At 37.5% G+C, this 21,012-nt stretch overlaps 1 protein-coding gene across 1 annotated transcript in view; it reads right to left on the bottom strand.

The window, feature by feature from the left end:
• LOC122797753 (trafficking protein particle complex subunit 9-like) overlaps nt 1–21,012 on the bottom strand; it is a 3,992,710-nt gene that overhangs the window by 1,918,251 nt on the left and 2,053,447 nt on the right. The window contains exon 17 of the mRNA XM_044066278.1: nt 1,374–1,498. Coding sequence (XP_043922213.1) covers nt 1,374–1,498 — 125 coding nt within the window. The remainder of the gene's footprint in view (nt 1–1,373; nt 1,499–21,012) is intronic.

Consider the following 21,012-nt stretch of genomic DNA (forward strand, 5'->3'; position numbering starts at 1 on the left):
TGCATTTATACATATCAAAGGGGGCACTATATTCAATGACAGATCTGATGAGGGAAAAAAAGTGTTACAATGACTTCTTTAGATCTTGAAGATATTATCTTGGGAATTAACAGAAGACAGAAAGATTTCCTGCCTATGGAACAAACATGATGATTTATTGAAAGAGAATTGTCTACATAAATGTCCAAGTTTCCTTTGACGTTATCTTTCTGAAGAGAAGTCCCACATACAACATCAGAGGTAGGTGTAGTTTTTATGCCAAAAGCTACTATGCCACATTTTTCTGTATTCAGCTTTTAGTATGAGATTGTTTTCAGTACGTCAGGTATGTGCAAATTCCAACAGTACCCACCTTACAGTCATCAGCAAATATGGTCAATCGCACTTCTGGGATATTGGCTTGAATGCCTGCAAAAATAGTGCTAAACAGGGATGGTCTATCACTAATCCCTGTGGTATACCCTACTTACAATTTTACGTTCAGAGAACTTTCCAACTTGTGATTTGTTGGATAGCCAATATGCAATCCAGTGAAGAACTCTAGAGGCTTACATCAAGTTTGTCTGTTTCAATATCAGATTGGTAGATAGTGTCACATGCCTTGCCAGGTCAAAATAAGCAGCATGCATAGAGTAACTACAGCATCTGTAATCTTTGCAAAGTAGTTAACTTGGTTCAGTAGACAGAACCTGCCCTTCACAAAACTAAACTGACTGGGTACAAATAGGATGCCTTTGTGCTTGCACAATTTAAATATATCAACACACCGAATGCTAAAAAGAAGAAAAAGACAGTTAAGCAAGAAAAAAGTGTAATAATTACCAAGCTATGTGAGGTCCTATAATGAGGGAAAAATTAAAAGTCATTTTTATTATTCTTTTTCATATGTGAAGTGTTTGAAAACATTGACTTGATTGCTTGTCTGTTGGCGACCAGGTAACTCCACTCGAACATCAGTGTGCATTTTTTGTAGAAACAACCCAGGTTAGAAAATGCAATAATGGTAAACATGAAAGTAGCTTACAGGATGCACAACAAAGGCCAAATTCAACAAATGTGCAAGACAACAGATGATGTACAACAGCAGTACAAAGACTGAGCAATACCACCATATCTGTGGCTACAAGAAACGCTAGAAGTGGGTGTTGGTGTGTGCGTGCGTGCACATGGGGGGGGGGGTTAACTTTGTAGCATAATTAAGGAAAGGCAAAGTAGCTGAGAACAACACGTTAGCCAGCATATCCACCATTCCTGTTTCTACAGGCTTTAAAATTTCAAAGTGTTACAAGCAAAATACTTTGAAGTTTTGAGCCCCAAAAGAAAAAAAACAAACAAAAAAAAACTCTGGAAATTACATGCAGTCATTGACTTACCTTGCTTTGGCTTAAATCACTTCCTTTGCTACTCTCAGGAGGATTGATAGGCTTGGTATCTGCTCTAGGTTTGGGAATTTGTCTAAAAGGACTTGAAAGCGGCAGCCCTGTAACACTTATTCCATCTGAAACAAAATACAAGAAACTGCAGTGAGACTAATTCATATGGTACAGTACTGAATTTGCAAACAAACAGTGGACTGAAACCTTTCACTGCTATATATTGTACACCCAACTCTTCACCTAACAGCATCTTTTCAGCAGTCAGGAGTATAGCATGATGGCTACTTCTGTTGTTAAAGCCAATACTGCTCCATTATTAAATGTCCTGAAATGTGAAACAAAAGGCAGCACACCCAGCCCTTTCCCGCAAGTCTCACCTGCATGCTCTTCTCCACACCAAAAACAAAATTCCCAAGGCACCTCTATTCCTCGGGTAGTAGTGCCACGTACTACCATTATGCTATAAGTGACACCACATTAGCAGAATGTAAGATATCATAGCCAATGGGATCAAACCCACAATCTAATACAACTACACCAGTATATCTTAGTTCTTAACCTGGTGCTGTGAATACTAACCAATAAGTGTTAAGTTTACGTTCTTCACAATTGAAAATATTGTATAATTTATATTTTATGGATACTGTTAGCCCAGTAGAACCCACAAGTTTTTTTCTGTAATTCTTTCAGCTACAAACATTGGTGGCGTACATAAACTAATTGAGAAATTTTGATAAAAATGCTAGAAAAATACCCCATTGTCAATATTCTTCAATTAAACAAATGACATTAGAAAACACAGATTGTAATCTAAGAGGTTATAACAAAAAGTAGATGAAAAAGGAATCCAGAAGAATTCTGCCTTACTGAAAACAGTTAAAAATAATTTTTAGAGAGATCGATACAGATGAAATAACTGCTTAAAAAACAAAATAACCCTGGCAAAGATGGTTTATAACATGAAATTTATAAAATAATATGATCAGGGTTAAAAAGGTTAATTAAAAGGTGCAAAACAATAACTCTCACATATTAAAATATGATAACAGAAGGAAGGAATTATTCATAGCATAAGGTTGTGTGTGAGGTGAATACAGTGAAAATAAGTACTTCCAAATCAGATGTCATAGTTCTCTTTTAGACGTGCGTGGTCTGCTCTGTCTTGACCAGTTACCTCAAGTAAAACTATACTGCGGTCTTGTTCATGAGGGGATCAGATGACTGACTACTGAAATGGTGCAGTAGTGGCAGTTAGTTAGGGGTTGCACCAGGCAGTGGTGAGGAAGTCAGAGCTGAGTCAGATTATGAAGGTATTAATTTACCAGTCAATGACTGTGCACTCATCCATTGTCTTGAACATTGGGTAGTGGCTGAAAGAATACGATTGTGGATATGAGCAGCAGAAAAGAAGCTCCTTTGCAGGGCAGCCATACTCATTCTCCATGACACAATCAGGAATTTAGCATTCCAGAAAAATCAATACTCCTCCATGCTGAGACAAATCAACTGACATCAGAGCCTTAACTAGGGTGAGGCAAACAGGGTAGCTGCCCTGAGAGCAAGATAACTAGGAAGTGCAATTGTCAGATGCTAATGGTGAGGGAATGCAGCAGCAGCAAAATTGGCTTATGAAGCCACAAAGATATCACTGCTTCATATATGAATACCAGTACTGCATTTATGGCCACTTGTAAACCACTGAAGTGCTCAATGTACAAGTGTGCTGTAACTAACTGTACAGGTGTAACAAGCTACTTGCTGTAGTTACAGAACCACCTTTTTTTTTTTTGTTCTCCAGTTTTTTTTTTTTTGCTCCCCCTCTGAGATAAGGAGGGTGTCAGTCTGTGAAATTGCACTGACAGTCAGATGATTGACTGACGTGGTCTGGACACATTGTGAAGATGGCCCTGGCTGCCTCCCACAAGAGGTGTACTAGACACCCCAATGGGAGGAACCAAGCTGCAGACTCAGAACATACTGGAGATTTTTTTTTTAATAAACAAACACATTTTATCCCTTTGCCTGCTTGAGAACCCTATATAATGAGCTGAAGACTTAAGAAAATCTTGTCTACTCTCAGTTTACTACCAATGTGACCCTCATCATATAAGCAGTTTATAAAACGACAATGATGATGAAATTTAAAAACAGAAAGTGAACGCAAACTGTGTCACTATTTTATTTTCAGAATTCTCGCTTAAAATTTCAGTGTGAATGCATCTGAGGCATAGGGAATCTGTCTTCCAGCAAATAAAAGTTTCTTTTTCAATCCTTTTGTGCAGGTGCGTGTGTGTGTGTATACATAGATGGCTTTTACTTCTGCACCTCCAAACTTAACATAGTAAAATTCAGTGTCACTAGGCTTTGAGGTAAGAGTAAATCTAAAACTAAATGTCCATGCACATGAAAAGCGCACGTCAGTCAGAGCACCTGGCCATCACCCTACTGAACGGGTGCTTAAGCAGCTGATATTTCTACTAAACTGTGGGTTACTATAATCAGAGTTCCCCATATCACAAACAAAATCTATTTAGAAAGTTAACAATGTGCCACTGAAAATAAGGAGTTCCATCTAGCTTTTACAAATGACAGCAATATATTCTGAGGAACAAAAGCAGTAATCTGTATGTAGATGGCACAACTTTATCCTTCCAAACTTCAGCTTGCAGAATGCAAGGTCTTGCTGAGCAGCTTTATTGTAGCTCTCCATTATCTCAACTGTCCAAGGACAGAACACAGTATCACACTGTTAACAAATACCATCATCCTTTACATCTGTCCGAGTAAGAACAGAAAGCTTAGCTACCATCTTTTTGATGAAATGCACACTCAGTATGTTAACCTGCACAGTGTGGGGAGAATAGTAGGCCAAATTTTATTATTGCTGTAATGATATGGGATTATGTCCCTACCTTTCCTTTGAATAGTACACAACCAGGTCTCATGTCAAGGCAAGCATATGTGATGTAAGGAATGCTAATTTATATCTGATTGCATTAATGTGTTTCTAACTGAACGCAGCATTATCCAAGTTGTGGGGGAGGCACACATCAGGGTATAGTTTGCGTTGCAGCAGTGCTTTGTCAGTGAGTGATGGCTTAAATATTCTAGCTTGCTTCAAAAAAATAATCAGGAATACAAAGAAAAATAACATGGGGAAACAAACATAAAACAGGTAGAAGTGCAAAAGAATAGTTTGTGCTTTCTTATGCTTATTATCATGACTGTCACCAAGTAGAGGAGAGAATCTTTGCTCTGCAAAGTTCATCTCTTCCAGGTTTTTGCTCGTTTGCCTTACTAGCATTAAAGGTCAAATCTCATGTTTTGGATAAATCTATTGGATTTTACTTCTGCTTCTGGATTTACACCTGGCACCTCAAATTAGATGATGTTCCTAAGGAGGAGGCTGCTGTGATGATGTGAGGTACTGCCAGCTATACCAGGAAAAGTAGGGCGAAATATATCAAAGAGCTTCTGTGTAACACTAAAGGTCCTCTTGGAAAAACAAACATTCAAAGATATCCAAATGGACCACCACATAACTGTTAACATTTCCTTTTTAATAAAATAGTTTTTAAAAACCAATGTGCACAACAAAATCTTCATCTAAAACTTCAAAGAGAAGGAGAAACGGATGTATGCGATGTAATTCTGTAATCCAGCACTGAACTGATGTTTTAATATTAGATGAGAGAGAAGTCTCAGAGCAGTCTGCTTGACAAATAAGAAAGACCACTCACCCACTTCATCTTCCCTTGCTTTAATAAGTAACCAGGGAATAGTAACTCTTTAGATCAGTCAAGAAAATATAGTGAGATTAGTTAAGTACTGTTTTTCCTGTAACTGTTTGAATCTATCCACTTGTGCTATTTTATTTTTTAATATTTCCTGTGACTCAAACTCTGGTGTTTATCGTAAATAGTTTAGTATTTCCATGTTCTTTTATTATTTATTATTAAATATATTTAAACCTTTCATTCTGGCTGGTCTTTTAGAGAATATTTGAACATTTGAGAGTACTTATATTTATTTGGTGACACTGTCGCGGCTCCTGAAATCCTTGGTGCATTGGTCAAACAGTACCATTTGTATTTGTATTAAGTTTACTGAGTATAACTGGGTACCCTTGTAAGAGCCTTACAGTAGTTGGCTCTGGAGTGTTCTGGTGGCAGTACCTACCTTATAGTCTGGGCAGAGTGGTATAGCTGGTAAATCTGTCAGCCTTTCCCAGGTATGTGTGTGTGTGTGTGTGTGGGTGTGTGTGTGTGTGTGTGTGTGTGTGTGTGTGTGTGTGTGTAAATCAAATCTCAAAGAATGTGTGTGTCAGCTACTTGGAGCAGGATCACAGAGCACTGGTTTCACAGACAGGGTGGTGAAGGACTTGGCTTGGAACACTCAGCTAAGGATTCAACTCTACAGCTGTGTCAGTGGAGTGTCTTACTGGGGGCCTTGAGAGTGCAACTCAGCCCCCAAACTGAATGTGTTCCCTATGTGCTATTAAGGGAAATTGTGCTTGGTGCAGACAACTGCATCTGAAAATACTGGGTGTATCTATTTCTGTTCCAAGTGAATGCTCCTCACTGATAGTGTAAGGATTGAGGCTCCTTGATTACTGGTCCAGAAGAGGGGCATCACAGCTGCCATGACAACCCAAGACACACAATTCAGCAAAATCATACAGAAATGATGTAGCAACTTCAGTATATGGTTTGCAATTGCTTATCATTGGGCAGTTGTTCAGTTTATAAATGGTCTGGAATAAACAGAGTGGCTGGACACCCACTTCCTATGGTGATACCACCATAATGGCTGAAATAAAAAGATAAATATATAAATACTTCAACTTGATAAAAAACACAATCCAAGCCAAGACAAACAGCCTAGTTCTGCATGTGGCAGAATAAAGTGAAGCTTCATTACTTAATGACAAATCTCAGTAATTCAGTTTTCTGCTATTTAGAGTCAAAATACATTTAAAGACTTGCACATATTCCAGAAAGTCCCTGTTAATATTTGGGCAAATATGGAAAGAGAGAGAGTAAAGCTGGTAGTGGGTTGCCTAGGATAACCAGATTAAGACAATTCAAATTACAGAAAATAATACAGGAGGGGAAAATGTGCATTTTCTGTAGTCAGTACTTTTGTTTCTGCTATACCTGCCAAATATTCCTTATTTTATGTTACTGACTGCCTCTTTAAATAATACTGCTTTCTCATAAAGCTGTGTCTTACTATGCTTAATTAACCTTGAGACTTAATCCAGGAAAGTAGACACATTACAGTCATTTGAGCAGACAGCAACAATATGGTGTATAGTCTGCATTACAGACCATATAGACAGATTACAAAAGATATAGTGTGCAGTCTTGAGCAAAGAATAATTAATACCCAAGAAAAATCTACTAAGTTCAGCTGAGTAACCTGTCATAGAAAAACAAAAACAGGTGCATGCAAGTAGCATAATACTATTTAAATAAACAAGGCAATATTTATTGCTGCAGAAAGGGTGGTTAATGACTGAAATCCCTTTTTGAAGATGATGTAGTGTCAAAAATTGTGATGGAATTGAAGACTGCAGTGAAAAATGTAAAGCAACTCTTACCAGAAGTATAGAAATGTAAATCGTTAAAATGCTGGTTAAACCTAATCAATCCTTTTATGACAACACATTCTAAGTCTCTCTATTTAATCAGATGAAGTGAATAATTTACAAAGGTAGTCACTTAAATTCAACCTCGGCTAGCCAAATGAGATGTGTGACACATCATGGACAGTATAAAGCATGAATTAAATCCACTTTGTAGATTTCCATTTCCATTATGTGTAATGATTAAGTTTAACTAGAATTTGGACCAAAACTCTGAGACACTGAGTTACCTTAAAATTCAAGATCAAAGTCCTGAAACCTTTACAGGCAAGTACCACAGCCAATACTTGTTTAGAAAGACCATCGTCAAATACAAGGTAGTCATCCAGGGAGAGGCTAGGAATATGTATGACATGGAAAATATATATCAAGTGATGCAAGGATGCTGCTAAGTCCTTTCCAGAAAAAAGAAATGTAATCTTTATAAAGTGTCATGCTTACACTGAATTACTAATGTCTTGAACACTTACACAGATTACGTATTTAAAGGGGTCTACTATAGATGATCGAAATTCCAAAAAGCCAATTCCCATACGGCTGAGCCCATATGATCAACTTTTGGAATTTCGAACATCGTAAAAAAAAAAAAAAAAAAAAACTTACCTACACATTGCTAGTAGGGGGCAAGCCCCTCTGCACCCCCCACAACTGCTGCAACTTAAATATACCAACTCCGAGATCGCACTAATCGCACTACAGTGCGGAAGATGGAAATCGTCTCATTCTGCACTATACAAAGATGACTGTTCTGCACGATCGAAATTCCAAAAGTCAATCATATGGTCTCGGCCATATGGGAATCAGCTTTTTGGTATTTCGATCATGTGCAGGGGACCCATTTAAAGACATTTGTTCACTGGGAAAGTCCAAATGGGTCAAGGGTACCCATTTTCATTAAAGTTAAGAGGCAAGTATAAGTAGAAAAGTAAACAGTTAATTATGCATCTATGTAAACTTGTAATACAACTATGTATATATCCTCAGGCAAACTGCACAACAGTAGGTTGAAAAAGAGGTAAAACAAGGTCTTGTCTTTGCATTTTGATAAGATGATACAGAAAATTAGGCCTGTACTGAGTTTATAAAGAATGCACTCATTAGCAAGAAACATTGGTTATTCTGAATTTCTGCAGTTTGGGACATTTATACAAATTTATACAAGTACGTCAGCTACCAGTATATTGCAATGGTTTAAGAGTGATCCCCTTCCTGTGTCTGCTGTGCTTCAGTCACACTGCTTATTTTGGGTAAGAAGCAAAACCCTTTAAAGTAAAAACATATCTGATGGTGTGTTCATGTCTGGCTCCTAAATGATACAGGAAACCATGTCTCTGAGAATTAATCAGAACAGAAAATAGAACAAACGTTAGCTACTCATGGATGTAAGGTTGTAGAAATAAATGCTTTAGGTATGGAAAGGCAAGATACATTAGAAGGGGATTGGAAAATGTGGTCCAACCACGTGGGTGGGTGTGTGATTTGAGAAGAGGATACAGAAAACTGTTTTGGTATAACATTGCTAGAGCACATTAACTTATGTGTACTATATGGAGTGCACTAATTACTCACCAAAATTATCAAAAAGATGAACTTGTTAGGCACTTTCCTGTTATCAGACGTGCTCTTATCAGAGTTGGTATACTCTAGTCTTACTCTGTAGCACATATGGCAGCCACCAGAGAACAGCATCAGAAAATTTTGACAGCTCTAAAAGCTGTAATACATTTTACATTAGTAGAGAAGAAAAAGGTCTGCCTGAGTGAAGCATCTAACAGCTTTTAAAGCAACTGGTTGAACACACACACTTCATGTCTGCCTTTTTTCTGTGTGTTCGCATAAAGTGGTTTACAGATTTCACAGGTCTTTAAAACATGTTAAGCTCCTACATGTATTTCTCTCTAAGTGGTAATACATCAGGATGGCTAAAAGCTCCATCTACTACAAAGAATTATGACCAGTTTTCTCCAATTATAACCTTGTTATGATGGGCTCTAAAATGGGATGCTAAGATTCATCTTTTGGGCTTTGTTTTTTTCTTTAGGTGATTTTTTTAAATTAATTTCTCAAACATAGATCAAGAATATTATGGTCACAGACACATTCATATTCCTCTAGATCAGCAGGTCACTTCCATTAACATATCACATTTTTTTTTTAAATGACTGTACATCCTCCTTAATGATTTAGAAACTTCTACTCTGTGGCAGTAGGGCATGTTGAAGAAAAACAAATCTGTCCTCACATACACACAATCAAAAAATGTACACAAACATAAGATGGTAATGTGTTAATACAGCTGCAGATGCTTTTCTCCATATAGTACAATTAGGACAGAGGGGAAATTGATTTTACAGAGTAAGACTGTATCATTTTGTTTTGCACTTTATATCATTGGGAGCATAAAAGCATTTAGAATGACTGTGGAAAAGCAACTAATCGCAATATAAATTAAGCTGGGACAAAAGGTGTTAATGTAGAACACTGGATCTTGTCTGCATTAGCACAGTTCTTAGAATGGTACAGCAGCAGCATACTTTGACTGCTGTAACACTGAGAAATGCCAGCGCATTTTTGGTTAATTCCTTTTGTAAGTTGAGTTGCTGAACCCTTAAATCTCTCTCCCACTCTCCTGCTTTAAAAAATTGGGTGGGGTCAGGGAGCCCCACTCCCCTTACAAATTGAACAGACAACATGAGTTATCTGTTGCTTTCCCTGTTAAATATGTTGTCACCTCTTTCTACCCAGAAGAAATATATATATATATATATATATATATATATATATATATATATATATATATATATATATATATATATATCTCCAACAGCAGTGCAGAACAGTATAGGAAGTGGTGCTTACAGAGAATACTTCACCTTATGTAGCAGCATCACTTGCTCTGATGAACTCATAATTATTTATGACAGGAACAGCAGTCTACATAATTGCCTAAAAGAACTGAAACACTGAAGAAAATGGCAGAGTCTGATTTTAGTTTCATAAAACATATCTCCTCTTTCATATAAATGAGCAAATGTTATTATCGGCCAGCACACCATTTTGATGATTTAATCATATGCATGTCAGTTTGCTTGGATGCTTGTTTTAATATGGACAGCCCTTAAAAATGCATATTTGCAAATGAAGCAGCATGTTGCATTTGTGCCTTCATACAAGCCACACAAAAATGCTGAAAGAAATGGGAGAAGAGATTACGAGGGAAGGTAAAAACTGGAAACGCATGCGCCTCAGAAGAATGAAGGAAAGGATACGAGGAAATACACTGAATCTACACATTCTTTGAAGGTAGAGGGGAGGAAAGCAATTCAAAAGGAACGAAGGAAGGTGAGAAGAGATGGTTGCAGGTTAAGGGTGGATATGCCAAAACTGGCACAAGGAATATATTTGGTACCATGGAATGACATTCCCAAGTGGACAGTGAAGTGCTGATGATGAAAGGTCCAGGGTAAAACGCACTGGAGTAGGTATGAATAACTGGAGGAGGAGCTTGATGCAAAATTTGGGTGGGCTTGCAATGTCTTGCCAGTTATACTTGTATGATCACATTATTATGAAACTACATGAAAATATTCTCATTAAATTCTGCATGCTTGGCAATGTCTGGATACCAATGAATGGTGAATACCTTCTACTGATATAGAATGAAACTGCTGTTGGTTATAGTTTTGCAAATAAGAATGTAGTCATCCTGAGCTACAAAAGAAATAATTTTGCAGAACATTAAGGCTACAAGATGTTAACAAGTTGTTCCCCGCAGTATAGGGTTTGATTCCCAAAGCCTCCATTTGTCTACTGTGCAAATCGGAGCAACTTGCTTAGCCAGGTAGTGCTCCCAGGTCAAACCTGAAAACAGACATATGTATACGTTACAGTAAAAGGTTAACAAAAAAAAACAACAAAGAAAAAGTGAATTGCCAAACTTAGGAGGGAACGTGACTCCAGAATCTTTCTTTTCATATCTGGAAGATTTTTAAATATCGCAGAACAGTTTACATAAAAAAAAATTAGTCCCCTCATCAGCTTACTGAGTTACCCAAATGCTATATATTTAAAACAGAGCTACAGAATAGTTTATCCTTCCTCTTTAAAAAATATAAGCACAATGACATTTGGCCAAATTAATCTCTCTTTTACCTTGTTTAAGACACAGAAAGCTATCAATTCAGTGTAGAAGGCATACTGCAATATAAATCTACATTCTGTGAATTATGCTTTTACAGTAGCTCTAGCCAGTAAATGGAAGAAAAGCTAAGTTTCTCTCTCACACACACATACACACGACTGATTTTAAATTTCTGAGCATTGACATCATGGATAAGTAATAAAACACAACGCACACTGCATGAACAACCTGTATAACCTCTACACCTTATGTATCTGAATGACAACACACTATACACAGATATGAAAACTGGTGCATTTCAAAGCTTTCAAGCTTACTTGAAAAATTTATAGAAAACAATACTGAAGCTGGCTCAGTACATGGATGAAAAACTTTTGTTCAAGGGAAAAAAGACACAAAGCTGCAGAATCTGCACTCGGGTAGTGAGCAGCAAGCTAGACCTGCAAAAGAAAAGCACAGCACCTCAAATTTAATTGACACTTGGTTTCTTTTTTTCTTTACCTTGAGAGACATCCTTGTACAGCAGAAGCAAGACGATGGGAAGGATCAGACTGCTACTGTATCACTACTGAAGAGACCTTTAAAAGCTCAGCCTTGGAGGAACACTGCTGGAAACTCATCTGCCAAGGTTTCAGTCTTCCCCAAATTTATCACAACATTTAAAATGTCTAACTTTTACTGTCTTTAATTATGCTTTCCTTAGTGGTGCTGCTACTTTCCTGTGGGTGTAAGCTCATTTACCTTTAGTATAATATATCTGTCTGTCTTGCTGAGTTATGCAGCCATCTATATCCAGCTCTCTCTAACAAATAGTATCCCTAACATCTGAACTCTTTACAAATGCAGGCTCAAAACTCAATCCATATTTCCATTCATATCCATTGAAAATGCAGGAATAATAGCAATAACAATAATAATAAAAATGTTAAATGACGTACAGTGACATAAAAGTTGTTTACAAAGTGTATTTAAAAAACATAGCTTTCATGAGAAGCTGAAAATGGTGGTTTTGTTTGTCAAACAATTGTAAATGCAGTGTTAATAAGCGGTCAATGAGCTGACTTCCATAAAGGTTAAATAACTGCATAACCTCAAAATAGTATAAGCATAATAAACAATCACAGAGAGAGAGAATAAAACCTGACCTGAAGAGAGGTCAACAAATTGGCATATGAACTCTATACATGGTGGTTAAGTCATGAATGGGAAGACTGACTGATTTACCAAAGATAGAATTAACAAATATACCATTAGGCAATCAGGACCTGGACACATCTTGTACTACTACTGACAGGACTGGCACTGCCAGTTTAGGAAAATGTGGTTGGAGTAACTATAAAGAAATCAAGTGAATGCACAGTGCTGGAAAACCAACATGTGATTATCAGATAGATTTTGCAAACTCTCAAGTGTAACAGTCAAAAGTGTGCTGGATGAATCAAATTCTTTGAAATCTGCACCCACCGAAAACTGGAGTATGAGACCACATTAACCACTTTTTTTTGTTTTTGTAGGCAAGCTCACCACAACCTGTCAGGTGGTGACTTCATTCCCAACACCCTCCTCACTTATATGCACCAGATGTACGGTATCAGGGAAAAAAGAAAACACTCAGAAGGTGAAACACAGCTCACACAACTGCAACCTCACAGAAAAGCTAAATACATACCCAAAACTACAACATACTGATTAAGTATGCCAAGAGTTGAAATTTCAATCCCAGTTCGACTAAGCAAGTAAACAAATGCCAATAAATAAAAGAAAAATTTGCCTTTTTGTGTATCGTAGTCAAAATGCGACTACCATCCATACCTCAGATCTTTGAGAATGCCAATAACCAATGCAGCATCATACTAGGGAACTAAGATGTGAATAATATACAACTAGGATCTGATAAATGCTTTTTACAGCACTGTGGAGCTAGTTATCTTGTGTTTATTAACTGACTTCAGGGAATGGATGACCTGCACATCAACACCCTGATTGGAGAACGAACGTTCCCCATTAGGGTGTTAATCTGCAGGTAATGCCTGCTGAAAAACGAGTCAGATGTTTCACGACAGCATATTATACTGCAGTGGAGCTTAGACTGAAAGAAAGCTAACCGTCACCATTATTTTTATACTCACTATATAGTGCTTTTGGTGTTTAGCAGGCACAAAACTAAAACAAAAAAAAAATAGAAAAGTGTGCGTTCGTGTGAGTATATGCGTGCATAAGTGGGACTGATCAAGCCATTATTTCACAGTCGTTAAGCAGTGCTTTTGCTCTTTAGAGAGTGGAAACATAAAAAAGTAAGTGTGTGTGTGTTTCTGTCTGCATGTGTGACTGTATGCATGCTGCGTGTAGGAGAGCGAAAATGTGTATGTATGCAAGCGATCGAGCAGTGGCAGCAGCAGCAGTTAAGAAGTGTGTATACCTCTAGATCTCTTATTTATTTATTTTATTTATTTGTTTATTTAATTATTTAACATTTGTTGACTGGGAAAGTCTGACAAGGACAGAGCCTATTTTCAGCAGAGGCCCAGGTAGAACTGCTCTAGACATGTCTTTGGAATGTGGGAGGAAACTGGAGTACCCAGAGGAAACCCATGCGAACGCAGGGAGGACATGCAGACTCTGCACAGAAGGCACCCCTGCCGAGAATCGAACCAGAGAACCTCTTGCTGTGAGGTGGCAACATTAACAGCTGAACCACTGCACCACCCATCTCTTAGTTCAAGATATCTGGATAAAGCCTAACATAAAGGGGGAAGACAGTTCTCCAGTTAGGGTGTCAATGTGCAGGTCTATTCCCTAAAGTCAATTAACACAATGTCACTGGAGGTAAAACTCTCATATAAAAGAACTCCTAATATCAATAAGTGTGTCAGTAGTACACACACTGCAACCACCACACACAATTCAAAGCAGGCACACAGACCCGCAAATGCTGAGGCACTTAAATGTAACCTTCCTAAACTCCAAAGATCTCATAGACAAAGTACACAAACACCCTCAGCAACCTTGAAAACATTCTTTCAAAATTCATGCAGCCTCTATTTCTAAACCCATACGGCAAGCACCACAGAATCCAACATTCTAGTCATTGGAGACTCCATTATGAGACACACCGATGTCCTTCTCATCAGGATGAGTAAGACAAGTACCAGTATGACTCTGTCATAATCCATGTGGGTCTAAATGACCAGAGACGTACCTCCTTAGACTACATGAAGACAGACAACATGGAGCTCTTGGAATGTGTGTCCCAGGCTGGTATGAGCCTAGCACTGAGCAGCATTTTACCTTCTCCAAGGATGATGCCACAATATGAACAATAAAACTAGACCGCTCAATGAACAACCTATAAATGCTTTCATCTACATGGGACACATCTGGAACTTAGTAAGAATTACTGTGACCCCCACCCACCCAAGGACCAGAACTGTTGCAGTAGGGAATACCAGACAGATAACCGCTTATTTAAAGCTAAAGCATCCAGAAGCCAGTCACCTAGCTAATGAAAGATCTTGATGCTCTGTAGTTTCTTGTTCACTGCAACTATTGACATGCACTTCATAAACACCCTGGGGCATACATTAATCTGAAGCAAAGAGCCTGGAACTGATGCTTGTTAATTAAATGAAGCAAAGGACCTCTGTGGCAATCTTTATATATGGCGGTATGTATCTTGGATGCCCACAGATGACATCCAATCTTAGCTTGAAAAGTAGGAAAGAATCAACTGCATAGTGCTCAACCATAACTTTTATTTTGAAATGAATTCAGTGTTACCGATTAGGTACTGAATGGGCCTAAGGTCCGTTGTCTGTTTTGGCACTCAAACGAATCTGAAGTAGAATCTAGACCTTTTCTGATCTGGCGGGGCCCCCTCAATGGATCTTTTAAGAGAAGGTTGGAGATTTTTAGTGCCACACCTATCTAATTAGGGATAGGAAATTAGGAAGGGGAAAGGGAAAATGTCTGGGGATGGAAAAGAAGGGTAATTTCATAGTCTCTGGGTATTAATTCCTATATTCGTATGTCACATGTGCTGTCCTACTGTGTAGACAGGTGAAGACAGACAACCCCAACTGCTTACAGAGTGAAGCAGTTAGTCAAGGTTTCATGGAGCTTGTTGCTACATCCCAGTCTGCGGACTACAGAACAACTGGTTTTGATTTTAAATATGAAAATTCTAAGAGGTGGGTCATCCTGTTGTTTGATCTACGTGGCATCTAGTGATAAAACCATTACCTAATCTCTATAGGCTCCCTAAAATGTCATATGTGAATATTAATTTTATGATCAAAGGGCCATCTAAAAGTTTAGCTGTGATGTGCCTTGGTATTGAGTGTATGAGTTACTGTAGTAAAAAGATAATTTCCACATATCGTAAACATAAATTTAGTCTCCAACCGGGTTAAGTATATTTTTGAAAGTGGTTAGCTGTTACTTTGACATGTACAGGGAGTTTATTCCAATGAGAGGGAATGCACTGGTTTATAAATTTGTCATACCAGCCAATGTTGTTGATCTCCTGATGGAGGATGAGGTCTTTGGCATTAGTTTTAGGCAACAATTGCTTCTGTGAAGGCACAGGAGGTAAAATAGGGTAGGTTCTTTCAGTGCTCAAAAGTCTAAACAGAGTTTGCCCTCAGATGCCACTACTAGGCAGACTAGACAAACAGGGCTCTTAGTTATTTTGCGTAGCTTAGGCTGTGTCCAGAAATAGTCTTGGTGAAAAACATCTGGGATTCTTCAAGTGGATTAAATTGCTTTGTGAGGTACATTCTAAATGGGGCATGGTATTCAAAGATAAGCCTGAAATATAGAGAGTAAAAAGATTGCATGTGACCTGGTGGAGATGCCTCGATAGATTATCTGAGCAAGACAGAAGGAATCACGACAGACATGGTGATGTAAAGAAAGAATCTTATCAAAATAGGTACAAAAGCTCAGGGTGATGGTATTTGTTTTGAGAAAGACATTAATAATCTAATAAAAAGGAGAGAGTGAAATCTTCCAAAAAGGTAACAATGCTACATTTTTTGGCATTTAAGGTGAGCCCATGACTAAAATAATAAACATTGGTTTGGTCCAGGCCCTGACCAAATATGGGTGTCCAAAGGGGATTTGAGAATTACACCAAGTTTGCAGATAACAGAAAACGTAGTTGGTCCCTTGGTATCTGTTTTTACTTCTGTGAAGTAGATATTAAACAGCAGGGTGTCCAGGAAGGGTCATAAGAATCAGAGATCCACCAATACAACCCATTCTTTCCAGTCAGAGATGGCCTACTGAACCCCTCTCTATTTGCTGAGAAAACCATCATTCCCAGTGTACTTAAGGATACTAATAACTTCTCAGATGTCTATGCTTGGTACAAAGAATTAGAAGGGAAAGATGGCTTGTTTGCAACCTTGAACATTGCCTCTCTCTTTACGGTGATACCTAATGATTTAGGCATTGAGAATGTTAGAACTTTTTTTCCACATGCAGTGATTTGTCTTTGAATAAAGTACTACTGATCTTTAGGTTATTGGAGTTGATTTTAGAGAACAATGCCTTTGTGTTTGAGCAAGATCTTTATTTAAAATGTGTTGGTGTGGCAACGGGTACTGCATGTGTCAATTACTAAGCCATTTTTAAATTTGGCACAGTGGGAACATGACTTTATTTATGCCAATAATCCATGCGTTCAGAATACAAATTATTACAGATGTTTTATCGATTAAGTCTTTATTGTATGGAAGGGCACTTCTGAGTCTTGTACACTTTATGGACTATCTGCATTCAGCTACTACTTTTTTATGTTTTACACAATTTTTCAGAGGACTCTATTGATTTTTTGGATGTTATGGTCACAGCAGGGATGCTTTAAGTAATGGTTCCACGAAAACATATAGGAAACCTTGTAGGAATAATAATATCCTGCACAGAACAAGTACGCATCCTCAACATGAAGCTAAGAATATGGTCAAGGGGTAGCTACTTAGGATACCTATGTTACACAATGATAACAGCCATGCAACTGAAGCGTTGAGAATGACTGCAGCTGAGCTTGTTCGCAGCTACTCGAATAAAGAGGTATACAAAACCAGGAAGGAGGTTCACTCTATGATAAAAACTGTTGCTACCCTTTTTTTTTGGTGACCATTGTATTATTACGCAAAATTAACATGTTGCTCCTGGTCCTAAAACAGTGTTAACGTAGTCTAGCAATATTGGGACAGTCTATGACATAATAAAGAAGAACTGGTCCATCTTAATGACTGATATAACACTGAAAGAACTTTAGGGTCCTCCTGTGCCTACATTTTCTTTTCACAACAATGTTTCATTGAAATGACAATTATAATAGGCATTTTGACTTTGAAGTAGCCCAATATGTTCGTGAAGGCATGTTCCCTTGTAGATCTTGCAGTGCATGCAGCCACATTTGGGTTGGCAGTCTTTTCTACATACACAAATTAATTATACGTTTGTTTTTTTTTCTTTTAAATTTTATGCCGACTGCAGGATGATGAATGATGTTTATTATGTGAAGTGCCAGACTTGTGAATGTCTTTATGTAGGGAAGATGACCTGACCTTTTAAAGACAGGATTTTATAACACATTAATGCTATTTGTAAAAGTTGTAGCAAGAACCCTTAGGTGAGGCAGGCGAATGGACCATGGGGCTGGTCAATTTTTAGTTTTAGAAGTTGTTCATTTAAATTTTAGGGACGGTGATATAAGGAATAGAACTGAGTGTGCTGAACTTAAATGGATCATGTGTCTAAAAGCGGACAGCTTTTCTGGTTTAAATGAAGCTTTATGGCAAACCTATACAAAAGAACCGTGACTTGAGACACTAAGTTTATTATTTGTTTAGCTTTATGATTACAGTTTATGTATGAAAGCATTTCTTCCTATTGTATTTCATGGACTGTTACAGCTCAGATCAGTATTTTGATTATTGTTAAAATGTAGCTATTTGATTGCTTAGCTTACTATGAATGAAAGCAACACTTCCTGCTTTAGGTTGATTGGCCGTTGTTGGCTCAACTTGAACTGTGATCTGTGCACAGAGCTAATGATTTTGATTGGGTATGGGGAGCAGATCTGTAGTTTGATTTGTGCACTTTTTGAGTGTTTTGATTGGATGAGAACAATATTCCTCATTTGATTATTTGTAGCTGGTTGTTTTTGATTTCAAATGCAAGTGTGTTACACTTCTGTAATTTTACTGGTCTGAAGAACTGGTGTGTTATACCGCGAAAGTGCTCACCATATACATTTTATTATTTCAGCCGTGGTGTGTCAAGTACGTTTTGGAATTCATATACATTTTTCTTGTGTTTTTGGCTTCACCTTCAGCTGGATATTGATTTTAATTTTGGTTCTTTTACAAATCTAAACTGAGCTGGGTCCATGCTTTGTAGGTCACCTATGTCAACGTTGATCAGCTCAGCAATTATAAGCTCCACACCTTTACAGATGATATTTATGTGGCTAACATATCTATAGTTTCCAGCATCTGTTATAGAGTGGCCTTTACATAATGGTACCAGTATGACTGTTCACCACATTTGAGGTACATAACCCACAAAGAGACTGAAACTGAAAAGGTTTAAGAGGGGGTTGTGGTTTGTGATGCTTGACATTTACCATCAGATAGCTGTAGATATCCAGTCCCTCAAACACAATATCTTTAGTTTTGGACAGTATGTATATAACATAGTCCAAGGCGATTTGGGGAGGAATAGGATGGTTGGTAATGGGAAGAACATCAGACTTGGTTGCAGGCATGAAATTAGGATCACATCTGTCTGGGAGGATATTGGCAATAACCTTGGGAACAGAATGGGAGATTCCATTGGAAGCAATGCAGTGCAGTAATGGCCATCATTTATAAGTTCCCTAATGTAATTAAAGAATATCCTTAGAGGTGGTAGAAACCCTGAGTTCATACCTGACTGTGTACTCCTTGATGGAGTGCTTCAATGTTTTAAGTGCTGTCAGTCATTTGTTTTCCTAGCTTTTTATTTAGCTTGCTTCAACTCTGTAAACTCAGACATCAAATAATCAAGCTCATACAGATGTATGTTAAGACCTTTTCTGATTACATGACTTAAAATGCACACAGTGAATACCACATTGTGCTTAGACAAAATGAAAAACAATTTGTTTTTTAATTAAGAGTCTTGTTGCATCAAGTACCCACATATGAATACAGACAAAGACAGAGAAATTGACACTCCCAAACACACACACATACATGTCCAAAAAGTCACTTATATTAAGTTCATCCAAAGCAAGAAAAACATCTGCATTACTCACTGCTACACGCACTTTATTTAGTCCAAATTTTCATACTAAACTTTAAGGTCCAGTTTAGTATGCAACATATCAAACCGGTTGTTTCCTCAAGGCTCCTTGATGCCCTGGCCTTCAGACCTATACATTCTTTGTACTGCCCCATGGCTCCATGATGAATTACTGGCATCTTCATCCTTCTAACTTCCATTCCTCAACCCACTCCAGTTCCACTCAGTTCTTCTTGAAAGCTCAGACTCTTATGACTGCACTTCCAAAACAGCTTCTGCCTTTTACTACATAGTTCTGAACTCCTCTCCAGTACCACAGCTGAGATTTCTGTATACATCACTTAAGTCACTGCCTTTCTTTGTATTCAATGCAGCCAGAAACTTTTTCATGTCCTCCTCTTTGCAGTCTTGCAATTTCCTAAGTAATGTGATGGAGTTCAGTCTCATCCCAATTTCTTCCATGTCAACAAACTAAAGTTCTCTTACTTTTCCACAATGTTAAACAGTTAGCTCTGTAAATGAGTGGATGGAACACTGATGATGATGGACATTGATGAATATGAAATCCATGCAATTACCTACTTTGTTCTCATTATTCTTTTCGTGGATAAATTGTGCATGGTTTGGACATTATCATCTCCAGCTCTTACTTCTGAAAGGCCTTATTTAACAACTATTCTTTAAATGTGTATAAACAGAAAAAGCAAACTCCATGGTCTGACAATTTTGAACCTGCTCTACCTCATTATATAGTAATTTCAGCAATGCATCATTCATCAAACCCAGCTTAACACCACCACTTCTGTCTGAATTTGTGGAACTGAAGTCATTCAGTGTGGGAAAAAGGGCTGTTCATTCAATGCTATAAAACAGGGAAAATATAAAAAAAATGCTAAAAGATAAAGCGCAAACGTGTAACCAAACAAATACCTTCTGAAGGCTGCTAAGAGTTAAAATCCTTTATTGGAGGAATGTCCATAATACAACCACCATAAAAAACTGTTGAACGCTTTCGTACACCCTCTTAGGTGAACTTCTTCAGAACAAATTAAGAACAATTCAGATGCACTTAAATATCTACACAGCTTGTTACCAATTAAAGAATTACACATTCTTTTGGAAATTAAAGGGGCATACTTCCCCTCTTTACAATACATAATGTTTCATCTTTAACATTGGTGCAATAGAGCAACTATCATTTAAACCTGGATATACTGTTTCTCTTAAACTAATTTGCCATCTAGTTTCCTTAAGATTTAAATTGTCATTTGTTACTTTGCCCTGCATATCCTTTTGTATAGAATCCAACACAAAAAATTTTGCACTGATGTGTGCTATTTTTTGTATATGTCTATATAGGGCATTTAATGTTAAAAACACATTAATATGTTCTTTAAAAATATATTGCTATGTATAATACATAAATAATTCTCCTATAAAAACACATATATAATAAACATTTCATCTGTTACAAAATATATGTATGTATTTATACTAACTTAATTGCTTCTATGTTCAACCACTTAAACGATTTTCATCTAGATATGTGTTTT

This window comes from Protopterus annectens, chromosome 3.part1, assembly GCF_019279795.1.
Source record: "Protopterus annectens isolate FY-2018-M chromosome 3.part1, PAN1.0, whole genome shotgun sequence".
In the NCBI taxonomy this organism is placed as follows: domain Eukaryota; kingdom Metazoa; phylum Chordata; order Ceratodontiformes; family Protopteridae; genus Protopterus; species Protopterus annectens.